Source organism: Oryzias latipes, chromosome 6, assembly GCF_053564925.1.
Source record: "Oryzias latipes strain Hd-rR chromosome 6, Olatipes_Hd-rR_3.1".
Taxonomy (NCBI): Eukaryota; Metazoa; Chordata; class Actinopteri; order Beloniformes; family Adrianichthyidae; genus Oryzias; species Oryzias latipes.
In genome coordinates, this window is record NC_136242.1 from 24,221,484 (window position 1) to 24,240,953 (window position 19,470).

At 37.3% G+C, this 19,470-nt stretch overlaps 1 protein-coding gene across 15 annotated transcripts in view; it reads right to left on the reverse strand.

The window, feature by feature from the left end:
• Positions 1-19,470, reverse strand: part of magi2b (membrane associated guanylate kinase, WW and PDZ domain containing 2b) — a 93,510-nt gene that overhangs the window by 19,361 nt on the left and 54,679 nt on the right. For all 15 annotated transcript variants that reach the window (XM_011476269.4, XM_020703674.3, XM_011476267.4 and 12 more), the window contains exons 4-9: positions 13,644-13,868; positions 11,612-11,840; positions 10,391-10,470; positions 2,553-2,610; positions 838-959; positions 410-592 (exon numbers count right to left, since the gene is read on the reverse strand). In XM_011476269.4, coding sequence (XP_011474571.1) covers positions 410-592; positions 838-959; positions 2,553-2,610; positions 10,391-10,470; positions 11,612-11,840; positions 13,644-13,868 — 897 coding nt within the window. The remainder of the gene's footprint in view (positions 1-409; positions 593-837; positions 960-2,552; positions 2,611-10,390; positions 10,471-11,611; positions 11,841-13,643; positions 13,869-19,470) is intronic.

A 19,470-nucleotide genomic window follows, 5' to 3' on the forward strand; every position in this document is an offset into this window, starting at 1 on the left:
TAAGGGTGTCACACTGTACTTACACTTCTGTGAATCCAAGGTGATCAATTAATCAATCATATTAATGAGAGTATTAAATTGTGTGGTCAATATTTTCACAATTGTAATCATAATTTTTCAATGGAACATCAGAAACAGTGAAAAGAAGTCAGTTCATTTAGAAAAAGCATCCCAAAAAAAAATTACATCATCCAGTAAAATCCTGAGAAAAAAGTCTCTATTATAAAATTTGTAGCTGCAAATTAGGGTACATAATGCTAAGGTGTTAGAATAATAAGGCGTCACTTAAACATTTCTGTAAACAAGAAAATTACACGATCAACTCTGGAAGCGGAGACAGCTTGCGGTTTATTTAACCATCAATTTATTTCTAAGCCAGTTGTTAAGATGGGATGGTATACATAATTACCCGTGTCCATTTTCCCATCCTGAGCAGCAGGTCCATCTGGTATTACACTTTTCACTTGCAGGAACTCATCGGGCTCATCGCCCCCAATAATTGTAAATCCAAATCCCATGTTGCTCTTCTGCAGGGCTGTCGACAGGAAGGTGCCCTTCAGCTGGGTTGGGTCTCTCGTAAATAACGGTTTCTCTGTGTTTTAATGAAGAAAAAAGAGAGTTTTGTGTAAGTCTTTTTATATTTTTAATATTTAATTTTGACAGATAATGGCAGAAATTATGAGAATTCAACAAACATTTCTCTTATCAGCTGAGTCAAAGTGCGCCATCTGCATGCATGGATTAGACCACTGGGAGATTCAGAGCAACTCAGGTGTCAGTTGCTTTCATTTCAACCCTAAACACTATACTGTGATATCCTGTATCATTGAATCATACCTCTATATATTGTGGGTAAAGGTAAAGCAGAAAGGCCCTGGCTCTGCATCTGTCTCTGTTGTTCCAATCGTCTCTTGGCTTCCAGGACGGGATTCTCGAACTGAGTTCTTCGATTAATGTGACTGTAAAAACAGTGCAGGATTCCAAATTTTGAAGACATGTTTAAAGATTTCATCTCTGCTATAGTTAAACCAAAAGCTGTTTTTCCCCCCAAAAAACCATTAAAAAATAAAACGAAGGTAATTTTTAATAAGCCAGTTTTCTTCTTCAGTAATAACTTTTGTATAAAAAGTGGGAAAGTCAAAAACAGACCAGTGAAAGAAAGAAGAAAAATCCACTCTTGTTTCAAATGAACCAGTGATCCCCAAAAATTGACTTAGAACTTGAAGCTTGGAGGGATTTCTGTGACCATGGTTAAAAACTATATTCCAAAAAATATCTCTTAGAAATAGGCCCACACAACAAATCGCTCATTCATCGGTATTGCGATATCAAACAGTGCCATACGCATATCGCAAAATCAAAAAAAAATTCAACGTTTTTTTGTGCATACCTTAATTGTGCTAAAAAGAAATTATGGCAGCTTGGAATATTTAACGAATCAAACACATCCATTTATCCAATTGGATGGACCCCTTCACGTTGTTGACCAATCAGATGGAGCCCTCTTATGTTAGATGTTTGCCTCCTATGTAGACTAGGGTCATTTGGCTTGTCTTTTAAGTTATGTTGACTCTTTTAAAATCAAACTGCAGCAGTGAAATGGAATCTGTTTTTTTTGGTTGTTTTTCTTTTTGTTCATGTATCACAAGTTATATCGTCATTGCAATATTGATCACTAACATGGCAAATAGCGAGTTTGCCTCATATTGTGAAGCCCTATTTAGTAGTGTATATAAGTCTAGGTTTTAATGCTAGTGAAATCACTTTCTTAAACTTTCAAAATATCTGAAAGAGCTGAAACCTTTCTGGTTGGGGTTTGGATTGCCATTCCCATATTCACAGTCCAAAACCTCTGTAAATCTGTTTTAGAAAGATTGTATTTGAGCAATAACTGCTGCCAAAAGATATTTAATCCAACAAAACATAAAAAAGTAATTTAACAAGTGTTTAGTTTCTGAGTTCTGAAATTCAACTTTTACACACCTAAATTCAATGTCAAAATAAAGAAAAAAATGTTTGAATGAGTATAGGAAATAAGATACCCAAGCGATGAATTTACAATGTGAGCATCCAAATTAAGTGTTATTTTTTTTTTTTTTACTCATAGGAACCAACGGTGACACCAGTATAACAGAAAAACATCACAAATGTGTTCTGTGGTCCACTGGGTCTATAGTTTCTTCCACATAATTTCCTTTAAGCAAAAATGGATATGGATTCTTATGGGTTAAAGAAAAAATAGAGATAATCAAGCTAGTATTTTTGAAAATATGTGTCTTTACACATTCATGTGATTTGAGTTAAAAAAAAGATAATTCAACAACTATTTAAAAAAGAAAAGAAAAAAAAAGACTATTATCAGACCTGGTGAAAGAAAAATGAAACTAACACCTTTTCTACTTAACAGGTCTAAATGTGTCAGGATGAGCTCATGCTATATAACACAGAAACACAGAAAGATTTACCAAATAAATGTGTCGTAAAGCTCAACAAAAAGCCAAACCAATGTATTTCTTGGAGCAGTAGAATGATTCCTTTCAAAATAAACTTACTCCACATAGTAGCTGCCATAGATAGGATCATCTATCTTCTCCCATCCATAAGGGAGCTCTGAGAGGGAGAAGAGGAACAGAAAAAGGGAAAGTCAGTCAGCTTATATTGAAAGAAGAGGGAAAGTGACACTAAATTGAACCACCGAAGGGAGACGACATGAATCTCAGGGCTCACAGCTAGACATTCCCAAAGCGGCTTTTTAATAGACAGACAACACTTGGATGTGCCGCTGTGGCTGTTTTGTGGAGACAGCAAACACAACAAAAACGTCAGTTCAATGAATGAAAAAGAAAAACATCCTGCCCTCTCTTTCATTCCTTGTCTTCCTTTTATTGCACACACACAAATCCTTCAAGGGCAAATACCTTCCAAATACCTAATTCCTTCTGGTTGCTTGCTTCCTGTACACACCCACTTGCTTTTGCATTGGATGGCTTTTGCGCTAATTGTCTCCTCCCCTCCCACCTCTGGTCTGCATCCGGCCCACTTCATCTATCCCTTTGTTGATTTATCTTTCCTGCCTTCATTGTAAAGGAATTGGGTCAAGGCACAGCTAAAATTCCTGAACTGTCTGCTCTGTGCTTTAGATGTACTTTGAAATTCCCACACACCGTAAACACAGCACTCTAATGAGCTCAGTTTGCATGAATCTCAACATTTAAGCTGCTTTGGCATTTAGAGGAATACACTCTCCCCCACAGAAGACAAGAAAATGCATTAAAAGTTAACACAAGAATCATAAAACATATGACCAGCATGTACACAGAAAAATAGGACAAACACACCAAGAATCCGTCATCACGGACTTGCTTTGACCTGAGGCCTGTTACTAAAACGTAAGTACCCGCACACACAAATGCAGAGACGCGTACAAGAACTGACAACCTTGCTGGTGAGAAGAAAGGGAGGTGAGTGAGAATGGGAACGGGGGTGTCTGAGCATGTGCTGGCTGTTGCATCTGTCTGAAGGGAGGGTTTGATGCCAAACTAAGACGTCTTTTCATTTAAAGAACAACCCTGCATGAGCTCAAAACAAGACTATAGTTTTCCATAAACCCTGTCTTATCAACTCTAAATGGACACAAAGATCACAAATTAAACCAGACAGCAGCTTGTGATGACAGCCTCGGATGGAATAATCTGCAACATTTCTCATCTCATTACATATTTTAGTGACCGATTATTTACTCAATCAAGGGGTGTTTTTGCAAGGAGGGCCAGATTTGGTGAAGCGGAAATGTGTGAGGGCCAACCATTCAGTTTAATCTTCATTACACATTAAATTTAAATGAATTATTTAATGAACATTATCACACATTGTCATTCTTTTAATTTCTTCCAAAAGAAAAAAATACATCTACATATGTTCTTATCCCAATGCCTGTCAATTTGTCAAGTTTTCACACCGTTCATTCTTAGTTAGCTTGTCGTAGATAGCATGTCTAGCAGGTAGGGCCTCTACTTTTTTCTTCCAGTACCAACAAAATCTGTCTCAGCTTTACAGAATAACATAATGTTATTTTTATTTTGTTGTTTTTAACTTTTGTAACCCCCCCTGACGTTTCTTTGAAAAACTGATGTGCCGTTTATTGTTCTTTACTGTATGTCGTGTAAATGTTTTGAATAAAGTTATAAAAAAAAGTGTCCTATGATTTTTAATATGAAAATGTAATTTGGCCAACCACAATGACGAAATATACACAGTTTTTAAATAAGTGCTGAGGGCCGCATATTACTGATTTTAGGAAAGGAGCCAGCCAGTTGGAAATTCAAACATGGGCCACATTTGGCCCACGAGCCAGACCTTTGGACTTTGGACATATTTCCTATTTTTCACCTGTTAATAATGTTTCTATTAATTATTTTTATTTACACAGTATTTTTACCCTTTTATGATGTTGATATGTACCTCTAATTCTCATTCATTTTTATGCCGTTAATTTCACTTTGTTTTCAGGGAGATGCATTTATCACTGTCCAGTGACGACAGATGGAAAAATAAGACTTTTGGCTAACTCTTTAGCATTTACAGAGATGTTTTTCAATGTGCAAAGTCCCTGTCAAAATAATAAATATGCATAAATAAAAAGCACTCTAGACTTGCTTAATTTAACTGGAAGCAAAATAATTGTAGTTAATATAATTAGCAGCGATGCATACATATTTTATTCCTCAATGAGAAACCATTTTTGTTTTCTTGTAGTAGTTTTTTTAAAGCAGGGCACCAGTAGTAATGATATTGTAACCCTTTAAATGAACATATCTGTGACAAAGATAAAATTAATGTCTGTTAGCGTGCTTGTGACTGCTGAGCATGCTCAGTGTCCAGGCCCAAGGTGAAAATGGTGCACAATTATGAGTCTCTCTGGAGCATCCTCTTCTCAGACCGCTTACGCTGCACAGTGGTTACCTGGAATGACTCGTCTCATCTGTGCTGTGGGAGAGTCAGATGGATTCACACTTTAGGCAACCTTAAATTCCCTCCCACCCTGCACATGAACCACCTTAAATGTCAGCCTAACTCATCTACTAGCCGCTTGCTCTCTCCCTAAAGTAAAATGGGAGACAGTTTCCATGGAAACCACCAGTGAAAGTCTCTTTTTCTTGTCTAAGCTGAGGGCCGTCTTGTCTCTATTTTCCCACTGCTGAAAAACACAGAGCGTGTTTGTGGGTTTTTATGCTTTCATACGAGTACATTTGCCAAGTTTGGATAGTTGTGTGTTAAACAGCTGCTCAGTGCCAGCTTGCTGGACAGACTGAACTTGTCAACTTCTGACCCAAAATCAAATTTGCCTACCTGCATCAGAAAAGGTTTGAGTTTTAAGAGAACCACCTGTACGTCATGATACTTGTTTCTGTGTTCTTGACATAAAATCTAATGGTGATTCCTGTTTTTGATGAATCCTCCTCCTCCGGTTCTGGCAGCCACAGACTAAATCAAGTAAATATCTCTACATTACTTGCACAGGAATTTTTTTATGTTGGTTGAAAACAAGCCTGAAGGGTTTTAAAAAAAACAAATAAAAAGTTTTTTAACACAAAGAAAAACATGCATATGTAAAACTAACTGTGAACTCAAAAGATATTCAACCTTGAGGCAAGAATTTACATTTCCTTGTAGAGCAAATCTTTAGCAAAGAATATTTTGATAAGCTGTTTGTTGGCCAATAGTGTTGGGAAATAGTTTGAAAATACAATTTTTCCTGTAAACCATAATAACAAAATGGAATACTACACGTTTATTTATTGAAGCAGCAGGTAACCGTAGCAACAGTAGCTTATTAGCACAGAATATAACACCTTACAAGACCTTACAAGACTGACCTTATATGATATATAAGGTCAGTGTTTGTGAATGTACTGTTTTATCATTTAACAAAACTTTGAAAATAACTTAGTTATAACAAACTAATCAAACTGTTTCTTTTGCTTCTTTTACTGCTTTAAGTGTTGTGTATCTGCTAACTTCTTGTTTTTTAAGGTTTTAAAAAATGAAACAAACTTGAGCAATTATGTTTATGGACTAAAATAACCTAAAGCCACGCTACAGGGTTTGTTGGTTAAGCAGCATACTAGCGGGCTATCATTTGCAAATTAACAAAAAACAAAATTAAAGCCACTAGAACCAAAATATATGCATATATTTTCATTTTTGTGATGTAATACTAAATGTGTGGAAAACAGGTTTGTTTTCTAACTACATTTAATAATATTTCACTATGCAACACATGGATGTGGCCTCAGCTTATGGGGTTTGATGTGGGAGTCATTAAAACAATTAGAGGAATTGATAACTGTTTGGAAAAAATGAAACCTTCAATAAAATGTGTAAAAAAATGAATGTAAAGCAACTGTACAATCAAAAATCTATAATTAAACCAAGAAATAATTTTGTAATAAAAGGGAAACTCCTTTGCATTTTGGTTTGATGAACTGAACGCCACACTGACGCTTTGTTGGTTCAGCTCACATTGGGGGACTCGACTTGAGGTTTGGGACTTGAGAACAATGTTCATATGTTGATTCTTCTTTTTCAGCTCCAGGATATTCTTGTCGAAAATGTTACTTTACAATACTTTTCAACTGGGACAAGAAAATATTTCTTCATCTATTTCTCGCTTTATTTTTTATTATGTAAAGCAATTTGAAGTGCTCTTTGGCAGGAAAAGTGCTGAAAAAATAAAGTTGGATTTCAATTTCAACAAGTCTTAAGACTTGTTCCAGACAAACTCCTGACATTTGACTTGAATTTTTGACAAAAGACTTAACCTGAAGTTAAATGTAAAGACTTCGGATTTGACTTGGACTTGCAAAAAAGGACTTGTTAGGATCTCTGGTTTATCTGTTCCTAACTAAAATGCAACCTTATATTTAGGTGGACCTCGTCTACAGTTTCAGCTCAATGCTTTAGGATGCTAAATCCGAAAATAAAAAAAAAACTTAGCAGAAAAATACAAGTACTTCAAAGCCAATACCATACATTTTTTGTCCAACTTTTTATAATATTTTAACACATTTAAACACTATCTGCTTTTATAATTGTAAAGTATTCATAACAATAAAGTAAAGTACCGTATAACGAAAACTATGTATTTGCAGAGAGATCATAAACATGGTATCCTTTTAAAAAAAAAATCGTTTTCATTTGCTTCATAATTCTCGTCCTTTGGTCTCATTCTGTGATTTTATATTTTCTATCTGCTTCTCTTTCCATGAGTGGAATGTTTACAGATAGTGACGCTGGCCCCCACACAGCACGTTTATGTAAGAAGCGCCAGAGCTCTAGAACTGATAAAGGAGCTGAATTTTAAAAGCTGAACTGTACCCAGCTCCTGCCATCTTTTGAATCCTGCCCTGCTCTGTCACTGTTTCAAAACACAGGCTTGTCTGACACAACAAGAGACAGTAAGAAAAAGATGACAAAAATACCACATCTGTTGTGACAAGTTTTCAGCAGTGAGCCAGCTTTACCATTCAGAGAAAAAGAAGGTTATACAGACACAAAAAAACCCCATCTTATCATCACTTATAATTTAGCTTGGGTGCAATAGCTGAGTAAGGGAAAAAGATGTGGTGGCTTGTAATATGGAATGTAAATTGAAGTAAAAGAAAAAAAAGTCCTGACAAGCTTCAGATGGAACCAAAAGAAAGGGAATAATAAGACGGAGGAAGCAAACAAGCAGCTGATGAAAGTAAATCTGAATATCTCTCGCCTGCCTGGGGCTGTGAGATTCAGACACCCTTTAGGGAGAGGGGAAGTTCAGAGGAGCACCACTTCTTCCTGATGTTTCCTGCCCGCTTTCATTATTTCATCTCTTTTTCTAGCGTAATCATTTCACATCTTTCCATCTGTGCGTTTTAGATTATTTTAAAGCTAAACACTCATTAGCATGATCCTTTTATAGCTAAAAATGGCGTTAAAATAATATTTAGATGTAAACATTGGAGAACAGACACAAGCTAGCAAAAGCCACAGGGCAACAGGGTGACACAAGTGAACAAAGCCTGAATAGGTGCTGAAAAGAGACCAGTAACTACCCCTCTGTCATCCCGTCTGGTGTTACATCTGAGGAATGTTTTCTGGTAGCTTTTTTAGGAGATGTGAATTCAAAGGTGCAGCAAGAGGAAGTGATGTGTCATCAAGGGGATTTCACAAATGTTCCCAGAAGAGCCTTTGATTTAAAATCCTCTGCCAGCAGAGGCTGCGTAAAGCATTAAGTTGCTCCAAAGACTGCAGCCCCGCAGAGACGAAGACACACAAAAAGAGAGGAAGACAAGTCAACACAGACAGAAAGAAAGAAAGAAAAGACTATTTTTTCAATATCACCCTGTTTTTGAAATATAGAATAACTAATGTTTAGAGTTATTTTTTGATTTTTTAAAGATCTACTCCAAGGAAAATTGTGCTTTTGGAGTTTGTAATATATTCTGGAAGCATTGTTCTCATAATGGAGGACATATATATAATTAAAATAAGGTTTAAACTGTCTTTCTGAGTATTTCTATATTCAAATCCTTTTGAAATAGGAGAAGACGAAAAATGCAGTTAGAAAAAGATGTGATGTAGAAGCTACGAGCTGGCTGCTCTGCGCCAACTAATGCATCCACTCGCAGATGACTTAATAATACAAAGCATTAAACTTAAATATCATTTTGACAAGTCACTTAATTAAAAAAAAAGTTCAGAATTTAGGTGTCAGGAAAAGCCTGTAGATAATTTTCTTCAGCATTTAATTGAAACATCAGGTTGCCTTTCAAGAACTGCAGTTTTCTTCTTTTCAAGTCCGTGTTCTTTTTTAACTATCTAGTTTTTAGCAGATGAAAAAACTGAAAAGTGCTGCTCCACATTTCCCATTTGAAAATCCAGAGACTTTTTATCTCTATCTGATTAATGTTTGCAAAGGATTGAAACACCCAGTAGCTCAAGGAAAAAAGTATTTTTTTTTTATTCCACATTTTCACGATAACAATCAGTAAAAAAAGTAGAAAACCATAAACCATTTTAGATTCTTACAGGATTTGTGAAAAATCACACTAATGATAAAAGTTTAATCTATTTTATTCTGAAAGGCTAACTAATGTGTTAAAATATTTTGTAACGTATCTGTTGGGCTGATGTTGTGTTTCCAGGTGCTTATGTCAAACACAATTTATAATCTTAACATTTCTTTAAACTTTAAGGTAAATACTCAATTTCCAATTTGCTTTAAAGTTCCCCTATGACTATATATATATATATATATATATATATATATATATATATATATATATATATATATATATATATATATATATATATATATATATATATATTTTTTTTAACAAAATGTTTCCAGCTTGTGCACGCTGAAGGGGGCAGATCATGGAGCTTGCTCAAACCGAGCGTCTTTGCGACAGTTTGATGGACACCGATTTAAAAGGAGAAATACTCAAAAAAACAAATATTAAATGATTTCTTATTACATTTGTTCTCTTTCATAAGAAAAATGTACCAAGTACTTGTTAAAAACTAAAAAAACATGATTTTCATCGGAGGAGGACTTTAAGGCCATGTCACACATGAACTACGAACATTTTACACGGTTGCAAATTGGTCATAAGTAAATATACGTGGAAAAAGTGCGAATAGTTGTGGTCTTTACATTAATTTTTCACAGATGTATCACAGATGAAGCACGTTTAAACCACAGAGGAAGTACAAATGAACCACGCAAAGAACAGGTAAATCAACGTAGAACATGCACATTGTGTGATTATGCAATTCATTAATGCTTTGTGCATCACTTCTGTAATTTTGAACGTGATATATGTGCCGTATACACCAAATAAAAGTTATACATTGGTGCTACATGTTTGAAAAGTCTGTTAGACATACATGGAAAGGTCGTGGAAAGCCACACATTTGTGTATGCATCTCGCAGAAATCATGTAAAATTGCATAAGGTCTACATAATAATTGTGTATAAACTACATGAAATAAGCACAAACTGCATAAATCTCAACCAGGAACACATATGAATTACATATATCACGCATTTATCACAAAAGAACGATATTTCATCCGCAGAGATTGCACAACATGTACATAGTGGCTGTGTGATGCAGCCTTTAAATTACATGCAAATCTTGTACTAAGGGAAACACCTAATGGCTTTAAACTACTGATAATCTTTCAGAAAAGAAAACACACTAAAGCAGTGAGTTTACAACACACAACAGGTGCAAGAAGAGCAGGAAAAGCAGAGAAAACACACTCCTACAAATTCCCAAACACAACTTCGACTTGGAAGAAGATAAATGAAAGCTTCTGGGAGATGAAAGGCAGAGCCCAGACTTACCGTCTTCCCTGCATTCCTCTGGTGGCTTTGCCTTCTTCGCCAAGCGTGGATCAAGCCATGACGTAGTTTTGGTGTTGTGACTGCAGAAGAAGAAGGAGACGTGTGGATGGAGGCGATAAGAGGAGGAAAGGTGCAGACAGAGGTCAGAAGGAGACTGACAGAGAGGACAAAGGAAAGAGACGGAGCAAAATAACACCAATAGTTTTTCTTGAAGTGTTGTTGCATGTGTGGAAAGGAGAAAAAAAAAAGAAACCAAGAGATTTTTGAGGTAAACTAAACAGCCATTAATCCACTAATTAGCCCCTCAGACCTACCGTAATTAGTGAGGGTGAGAGAAAAGGGCAAACGTTTGCATTTGTGTCTTGTCCGATTAGCAAACTCACATTAGTCACATCAACTAATCAAAAACTAAACCAGCATTGTGTAAACTATTGCTTAAAGACCTACTCTGATGAAAACCCTGTTTTTGGTGTTTTTAACACGTTCTTGTGGCAGCTAAAAATTACATTTGTACGCATTTCTTTATTGAAATAGCTGTGAATCAGGAGCACGTAATAAATTGCCGTTTGAAAGAGAGCGTATTTGTGACGTCGAAAATAAGCTCAGCGGGCCACAAGCTCCATTCTTCGAGCTCTCACCAATTGGTAGGGGCAGGGAGACGGGGTTGGTGCACTCGAACTGTCCCGCCCACAACATAGAGACAAATTTCTAATGAACTGCTGCTTTGCAAAAACAATGTCCTGGGAAACGACTGGATTTTAAATTTTGCCTAGAAACGGCATAATCCTAATTAAAAGACCACTGGGAATGCTTTTGGACTAGATCAAAGGATGGAGAATACGAAAATCGGAATGGGAATGGCATTGAAATACGCTTTTATGGATGTTCTTTATGCTCATATAATTAGCGCAATGTGAAATTTAACTCCCAATTCTTGAGGTTATGATCAATTTGGATTTATATTTGATTTGATTTGATTTTTTCAAATTTATAATAAAAGTAATTTTGCTTAGTTATGAAAGATAGACTTAAACTAAACAAAATTAGAACAAAAGTAGAAAATAAAACGGACGAAAAAGCAATTTTAGCAATTTTTTATAGAAAACTGATGAATGGGTTTTATCGTAGGGTTTAAAAATTAGGATCAATTTGAATTAAAAACAATATTTTACAGCAATGTGGAAGCTGATTGCAGTAAGGAAAGAGGGAATTGTCCCGTACTCTATAAAGTAAACTTCTCCCTTCTCTGTGTACGCCATCTCCCAGTTGTCAGGCAGAGGACCCAGCTCCTCTTCGTCCGCATCGGGGACTTTGGTGGGGGATTTGGAGGGAGATTTCGGGGCCTCCTCCCCTTCAGTGGGAGGCTCAGCAGATGCAGGGGTCTGGTTGGACCCTTCCGCAGCAACCTCCCCAGAGGCATCTGTGCTCTTGTCCTCTTGTTCACTGGACTCTGCGGACGTCACAACACCCCCCCACCACCACACACGGTTATTTTCACATCCACGCACAGATCTAAATGCACACTGCGTACCCCATGCATGAGTCAGAATCAAGCACTGCTATGACCCCCCCTGGGAGACAGAGGGAGCAGGAGGGAGGGGGGAGCTGAACTCTGAGGACATTCAGCATGAGGAGAAAACAACATAGGAATGTCAGAAATGGAGAAACAGGAAAAGACAGAGACTTTGGGGGTCAGAGGCTGAGGAGGGAACACACTGAGGGAGGGGAGCTGATGTGATGAAGAGCACACAACTAAGGGAACAAACCCTAAACTGCAGGAAATTCCAGCAAAAGGAGGGTCCACAAAATGAAAAGCATCCTCATATGTCTTAGAATAATAAAGTTTTACATTTTTTGAACCTACAGTTAAATCAGACTCTTCCAGATCGAAAAAACATAAGGTTAGTTTTTTCTTGGAAAAAATTATTTTGGAAAAAAAAAAATCAGCGTATTTCAAATTCTAGAAAGAGTTTGCTTGTTTTGGGGGAACTAAGGAGTAGCTGGAAGTAGCAAAAAGCTGCCTGTTTTGGGAAAATGGAGAGGAAAAAATTTGACATGCTTTAACAGACTACAAAGACAGATGGAGGAAGAAGCGGGACGAGGAGAAGGCAACAGAGCCAGGACCACAGGGACGAAGAAAAACCAAGAGGTCAGGAGGAAGACGATGGCAGAACAGAGGAAGAGAGAGAGAGGGAGCTGGAGTATTAATAGCAACAAGGACAAAGGCCAGTGGCAGAAAGACAGTAAGAGAGACAGAGAAATGAGAGGACAGAAAGACGGGAGGTAAAGCTTTGCAAAGTGAATCCAGCCAGTGACTAATAATGGAGAGATTAAGGTGCCCTTGTGCATTGTGTTACATGAGGAAAACGTGGAGCTCTGCAGCTCATGCAGAAAACTGAAATGCAAACTGGACTGTAAAAGACACAAGGTAACAAATGTTGCTTCTCACATGAATGCGGTGTTAAAAAAACACAGTCACAGAACAAGATCAACACAAACAATAGTCGTTCACAGCGGGCTTGGAAAAGCACCTTCAAGCGACCACTTTCAACAAAAACTCTTTGTAAACACATGGAAATGAGAGTTTCTGGGTTTGGCATTAAAAACTCTCGCGTTCACACGTCACTACGCAAGTTTTTGAGTCAGTTTTTGGGCTCCTCAAACAAAACCTGCAGCAATTGAAGGCACGTTAAAAATTAAACCACTTAAACTTTGACCAATCGGTGATTCTGCAGTGACGTATGGATAGCCTTTTTTTAATACAACTGAGGAGAAATTAATAATCACAGTTATTGCACTACCAGCGCATGTAACTCACAGTTGGAAGGGGTGTGTTGTGTGTTTCAAAGCGGTGCAAATCTCATGAATCTAGCTTAAAGCTTTTTCTTTTGTGGCTTTATTCCGATATGTGAAAGATTTGGTGTCATATAATTCTGGCCGGACAAAAACCGCAATGATTAATTTCTCTTCCGTGATCTCTTTTCAAATAGTTGGCACTTCCCGCTATCCATATGTCTCTACCAAATCTGAAATCCTGATTGGTCAAAGTTCAACAGGTTGAACTTTTACTGTGTTCAATGACCACGTATTTTGTGTGTAGGGCCCAAAAACAGACATAAAAACATGCGTAGCTATGCTTGAACATATGAGTTTTAAACAATGTCGCTTGAAACATGCAATTACATAACTTTTCACTGGAAGTGGTCGCTTGAACAAGCCTGGTGTGAATGTAGTAGTAGTTCTCATTAAGTACCTGGTGTGATAGCCACCCCGTTACCATTGACAACAGGGCTCTCCTCTTCCTCCTCCTCAGGGGGCTCCAGGCTGGCTCGCTGCTCCATGTTGCTAACCGATTGGTTCCTCTTTCTCTTGCCCTGGGCGCTGGGCCGGGCTCCGGGAAGCAGAGCCTCACTCACATTCAGAGGAGGGGCTGCCGGGGACGGCTCGGCTGGAGGTTTTGGGGTACCGTAAAAGTTATCTGAGGACAGACATCAACGGTGAGCAATCTCAGCTGTTATGTGCAGACTTCAGTCCGTAGGTACAGGATGTAAAGATGATGAAAAGTTCTTACACTTTTTTATAGTGAAAGGAAACTTTTTTTTTAAATATACAAAACAGTTAATAAGGAAAAGTAAATGAGCCGTTTTCTCACCCCAGCAAGGAAGAAGCTGACAATGAGAGCTGCTGGTTTTTAATGCTTTCTCGCATGAAACAATGCACTTTAATTCAAACTGGCTCTTTTGAACAAAATGGAAGAAAAAAAATAGAAACAATTTGACATTAAAACATAAACAGGGATTACAAAATCCAACACCCCCACATAGGAGCCAATGATGTGCTTCCACTTAATCCTTTTTTTCCCTTGAATTAAGTTTCCAAACCAAAAAAAAAATGCTAATCTGTTAAACACAGAAGCTTCAGCAGCCAAATCCCGAAAAATACACACCCCTGCCATCTTCCAGTTTAATGTTCAATCATTTTTTTTAAACAATTTATCTCTTTAGGAATAGAAACTTTTAAACTAGATGGAAGCTTCTGCTTCCATAAAGGAACAGTGACTCATGCATTGTGATGAAATCTCACTTTAATACATTTTGCACAGATAAAATGTGCTTTTACTCTTTTACTGATTCTAGGTTTTCTGACGTGTGTCAGCTCCAGGTTTAGTTTTGTCACTTTTTACTGCTGAGTGGATCCTACGATGTTTTGAAACAAACTAAAGCTAAAAGATGGCTGCATTTTGGAGGAAACAAACTCCTCTGTGATGAATTTAGAGAAGAAAAATGTTTGAGGTTTCAAAATAAAAAAAACCTGTATTATTTACTAGAACATAGTTTCTGCAGAGCGGGAGGAGTTCATTTAATATTTGCCTCCTTTCCATCAACCATCTATTTACTTGCTCTCTCGCTAACCTGCAGCTCCTCACAACCAACCTAATGCCAGCTCAGTTGAGGAAAACAAAGACTTACATGGATGCATCAGAATGGAGCGGAGCAGGGAGCTGTAGAAACCTGTACATCACAAAAGCGTTTTCCAACTCCATCTTTATGTCTGTACTCTTGTTTTACAACGATTTGAATGAAGACAGATTGAGAAACAGAATTTTAAGATTACTTATCTTTATATGTGTATCCTCTATCACCAGAAAAATGCCACAAAAACATAGTAAAAAACCCACCAAAAACACATTTTTTTGGAGTGAGTCTGTAACCCTTGTGCTATCCTAGGCACTTTAGCATTGGGAGTTGGGTTATCTAGACCAGTGTTTTTCAACCTTTTCTGAGCCGCGGCACACTTTAAGCTTAAAAAAAATCCCGCGGCACACCAGCATCCAGAAATGAAAAAAAAAAAGGAGAAACTCATAGTCTGTATTGATCTACAGCCCCTCCACAATCTCACATGCATTTTTGTGATAATTATTGCAGAAAAAGCTGGAAGCTGCAGCTGTTTTTCTAAAAGATGTAACAAAAGTTAAGTTAGAAGATTTAAAAAAAGTTTGAAGTGTGTTCGTTGTTTTCAAGACGTTTAACAACAGAACTCCTTTTACGCTGTCACTCTCACAACCCAATGCATCATGGGAGATGTAGTGCATAAAAACGGCCGGCGGAGATCGCTTTTCGGAGCTTCATGGTTTTGTTCACTTGTTCCACGGTCTGATACCGGATTCTGTGGAAAGCTACACCGCTAAAGACGAGCTTTAGCTGCTATTTTTGTTAGAACTGAGCGACTTTACGAGCTAAATCGGGACAAGGAAGTGAAGACGTTAACCACTTCTGATTGGTCAGACTGATGACATGTGATTAAGCCTTCAAGAATGATTGGTGGAGACAGGTAAAGGGGGGGGGGGGACTTTTCCTAAATACAGCCGGAGCTGCAGCTGAATCGCGCTGCCGTCATTCTTATCAAAATATCTTTAATAAAATAAAATAAAATAAACGCAAAGAAAAAGTATTTTACGAAAACGAGTGTTTTATCAGGGCCTGTTTGGATGAACACAGAGCTGAAATCCTGGAGATGGGAAATGTTTTTAGATCAGTTAATGAGGGCAATTTCACACGGCACACTTGACCATCTCCCACGGCACACTAGTGTGCCGCGGCACACTGGTTGAAAAACACTGATCTAGACCCACTAGACAGTGCGCTGAACCTTTTTTCTTCAATAATTTGAGATCTTCAATGGTGTCCATGGATTACATGAAATCTTTCCACCTTTCTCCTCCAGGAATAACACGTCAATGTAAGGGTGAGGTCATCTAAGATAGCACATGGGTTAAGGAACTGCACTACACTGCCAGTATTTCATTCAATTTTCTTTTATTATACTTAAATTAGTATTGTCCATGGCTGTGCAGATTTAGCCAGCAACACCTGTCTGCTACTCTTTATCTGCTACAACTATCGCCTTGAACAGACAGGCGAAGCATCTCTGGAGAAAGGGAGGAGGAAGAGGAGGAGTAACATGTTAGTCATGGGTGGGTTTTAATCAAACCCATTTGTTTCCCCAACAGCAGACTCTATCCTCAGTGACCTAAAAGGAAAATGTTTCATCCTCTCCAGATGTGCGGAATTACAAATCAAGACTTTTCCCCCAAAGGACATATCCTGTTTGTTTTTACAAAATGTTGACTTTTGATGAAGACACATTTGTTCTGGCACTTGATGAAAACATTCAGTGTAGTTGCAAAACCTCTAACCTGAATGAAAAAGCGACCGTCTGAAGTGTCTCTCTCACTTGAAAGTTATAAATAGTGGTGTGTGTACATGAGCAGGACCCTCTAAAACTTGTCAGACACTTTTACAGCTCATTTGAAGTGCTGAGTCAGCACATTTAAGCAGACCAGAATCACTAAACAAGACCTCTGTTTGTTAAGAGTGAAACAAAATCCACTAAATAAAACATTTCAACTGAAAAAGAGGAATATATGTTTGCCAGAGCCGGACACTGATACATCTATTACTAAAGTTAAAAGATTTCTCACTTCCAAAATCCAAAATCACAAAAAACAAATCAAAATCAAAAAACAATCAAACAAATTATTTATTTAAAGCAATTTCTTGATTAAGTATTAACTACTTTTCTGTTATTTTTCATTAAAAGTGTATAATTTCATTAAATTGGATTCCATTTTGTGTATTTAATACCATCAGTAATTTAAAACCAGTTTCCAAAACCAAACAAAAACATTATTGGATTGAATTGGAAAAAAAAGAAAAAAAAAAGGTAATTGATCAAATCAGATTGAATCAGAAGTTAAAACAGAGTGTGAACCAAAACTTAATCAAGAGCCTTAAATGTAGTCTATTAAAATTGACTATTAAAAGTGTGACCTAGGTCTAGACCTAGCACTTTCTTATGTTATCAGAGTGCTAGGCTTGGGGGTTCTGTATCCTGGTACCTGATTAGCATGCCTGGATTTCGCAGACCCACTATGGGATGCAGGTAGAATATCAGGGGGGGCAAGTCTGGGTGTGCTGAGAGTTTAGGGTTTCATTTCGGTCTGAGCCCCTAAAATGAGTAGAAAACCATCCCATTATCGCTTCAGTTCATCTACCCATGTATCTGTCCTCTCCTTTGATCTATTTAAGTTTCATGTTGAATACTCTACCTGACACTACCCTCTGCATATACACCGGGCTAGGGACAGGCACAAGCAGGAGACTATTTTGTGCTCTGTTGAAGCTGAATTTTTCTTTTTTTTAGTCCATTCGTCCATCTGTAACTTTTTTTGTCTTTTATTTTATTTTTATTATACTTTTGTTGTTTTTGTGTTTTTTGTTGTTGTTTTTTTGGGGGGGGGGGGGTATTTTTATTTCTTTTGGATTTGGGGGGGCAATAATGGCATTGCGCCCCTCGTCTATGCCCATGAAAAAAACAAAACACATTTGTTGTGGAGTAAAAAGCTGGATATAAACTTCCAGAGTAAATAAAAATAACTTGAACTACATACATAATTAAAATAAAAATTCAAAATAAACAGAGACTCAACCTTAATTACTCCACTTTTTTTCTCTCTCTGTTCAATATTCATACCTTATTCTTTTAATGTACACAGCTTTTTTTTCACACTGCTTTAATAAATGGCTCTATGCATATTTATCAGAAGCCACTTTATAGACTTGAGTTTTTTATATTATATTCATTTTACTTAAAGACTAGATGGAGAACAGCACAACATGACTATGTATTCACAAAGCTGAAACCTATCATTTCAATCTATATTTAAGAGGCAAAAGCCTGAAGAATACTAAAGTAAAAAATAAATCTAATATCAGAAAATTAAATATCAAAAAGGTTCAGTTTTCTATCTGATTAACTCATGCTCTTGTGAGTGGGAGGCAAATATGCTTTATTTCATCATCTCTTTGTTCTAACCCTTCAAAGAAAAGAGGGAGGAAATGGATCACAAAGAGAAAACTGACGACTCAAGTTTCTTTTCTTCTTCATAAATGGGTTAACAAAAAGTTGCCACAAACTTCCGAAAGAACTGTAGGTGATGCCCTGAGAGTGCATGAGCATGCGGCAGAACCACGGCACAATAATCTAGAAAAAAGAATAAAACAGCTCATAGAGAAAAGCTGCAAAAAAGAATAACATCAGCCTTAAAGTCCCGCTCCGATCATCTTTTGATCTATTTTAACAGCGTTCCCAGTGGTCTTTTAATTATGATTATGTCGCTTTTAGCCTAAATCAAAAAATCTTTGCAGTTTTCTAGGACATAGTTTCTACATTAGTTTATTAGTAAGCCCAACCCCGACCCATCATCCATCTGTTTATAGGCTCTCCCGCTAGTTTACAGCTCCTCACAACTCTGACCTAACATTACCGATGCAACAAACATGGCGAGCAGTATTGGAGCTATCTACCGTACAGTTTTGATCCAGATGCCAGCTCAGACGAGGAAAACCAAGATGTACATGGATCTATTTGGGAGGTTGTGGCTTGTCTTTGCCTCTACGCCACTGCTACAAGCTTTATACAACGGCATTTTTGTGCCTGCTCCGGATTAACAATAATTTAAATTAAAAAAAAAAGGCAAATGTTTAAGCTGAACTGATCAAATTCAAAAATCTGTTTGATTACCCATGTAGAGGTAAACAGAAACTCAAAAGTAAGAACACTCCCTTGTGAAAGACCAAACTGATGAAGATGATAGGATAAAGGTTAGACCCAGGTCCCTCCTTACCACACAGGTTTGAAAGCAAAATGCTCCCCTGATGTTGGTTGCCAGATACGCCTGAAGGCATCTTGGCTTTTGTGCAGTTATATCCACCTTCAGCTGTGACTCATCCCGTATCAATAAATATTGCATGGAGCCTCCAACATGCACATAGTCTTGCACAGTAACATGGACAGCTACAACACATTGACCCCAAAGAGTTTCAATATTACACAGCCAAGTTCTCGTCCTTCGATGCCTCACAGGACTGAGCAAAAATCCAACCTTCTGTCAAGCTGTTTGAGAAATGTATTCTTCTTATAGTTTTTCCAAAAACACAAAATAAACTATGATTCCTAAAAGATAAAAAATAAATAAATCCAGTTGTAAGATAAAAATATAACCCGTGGAGACGTTTTTA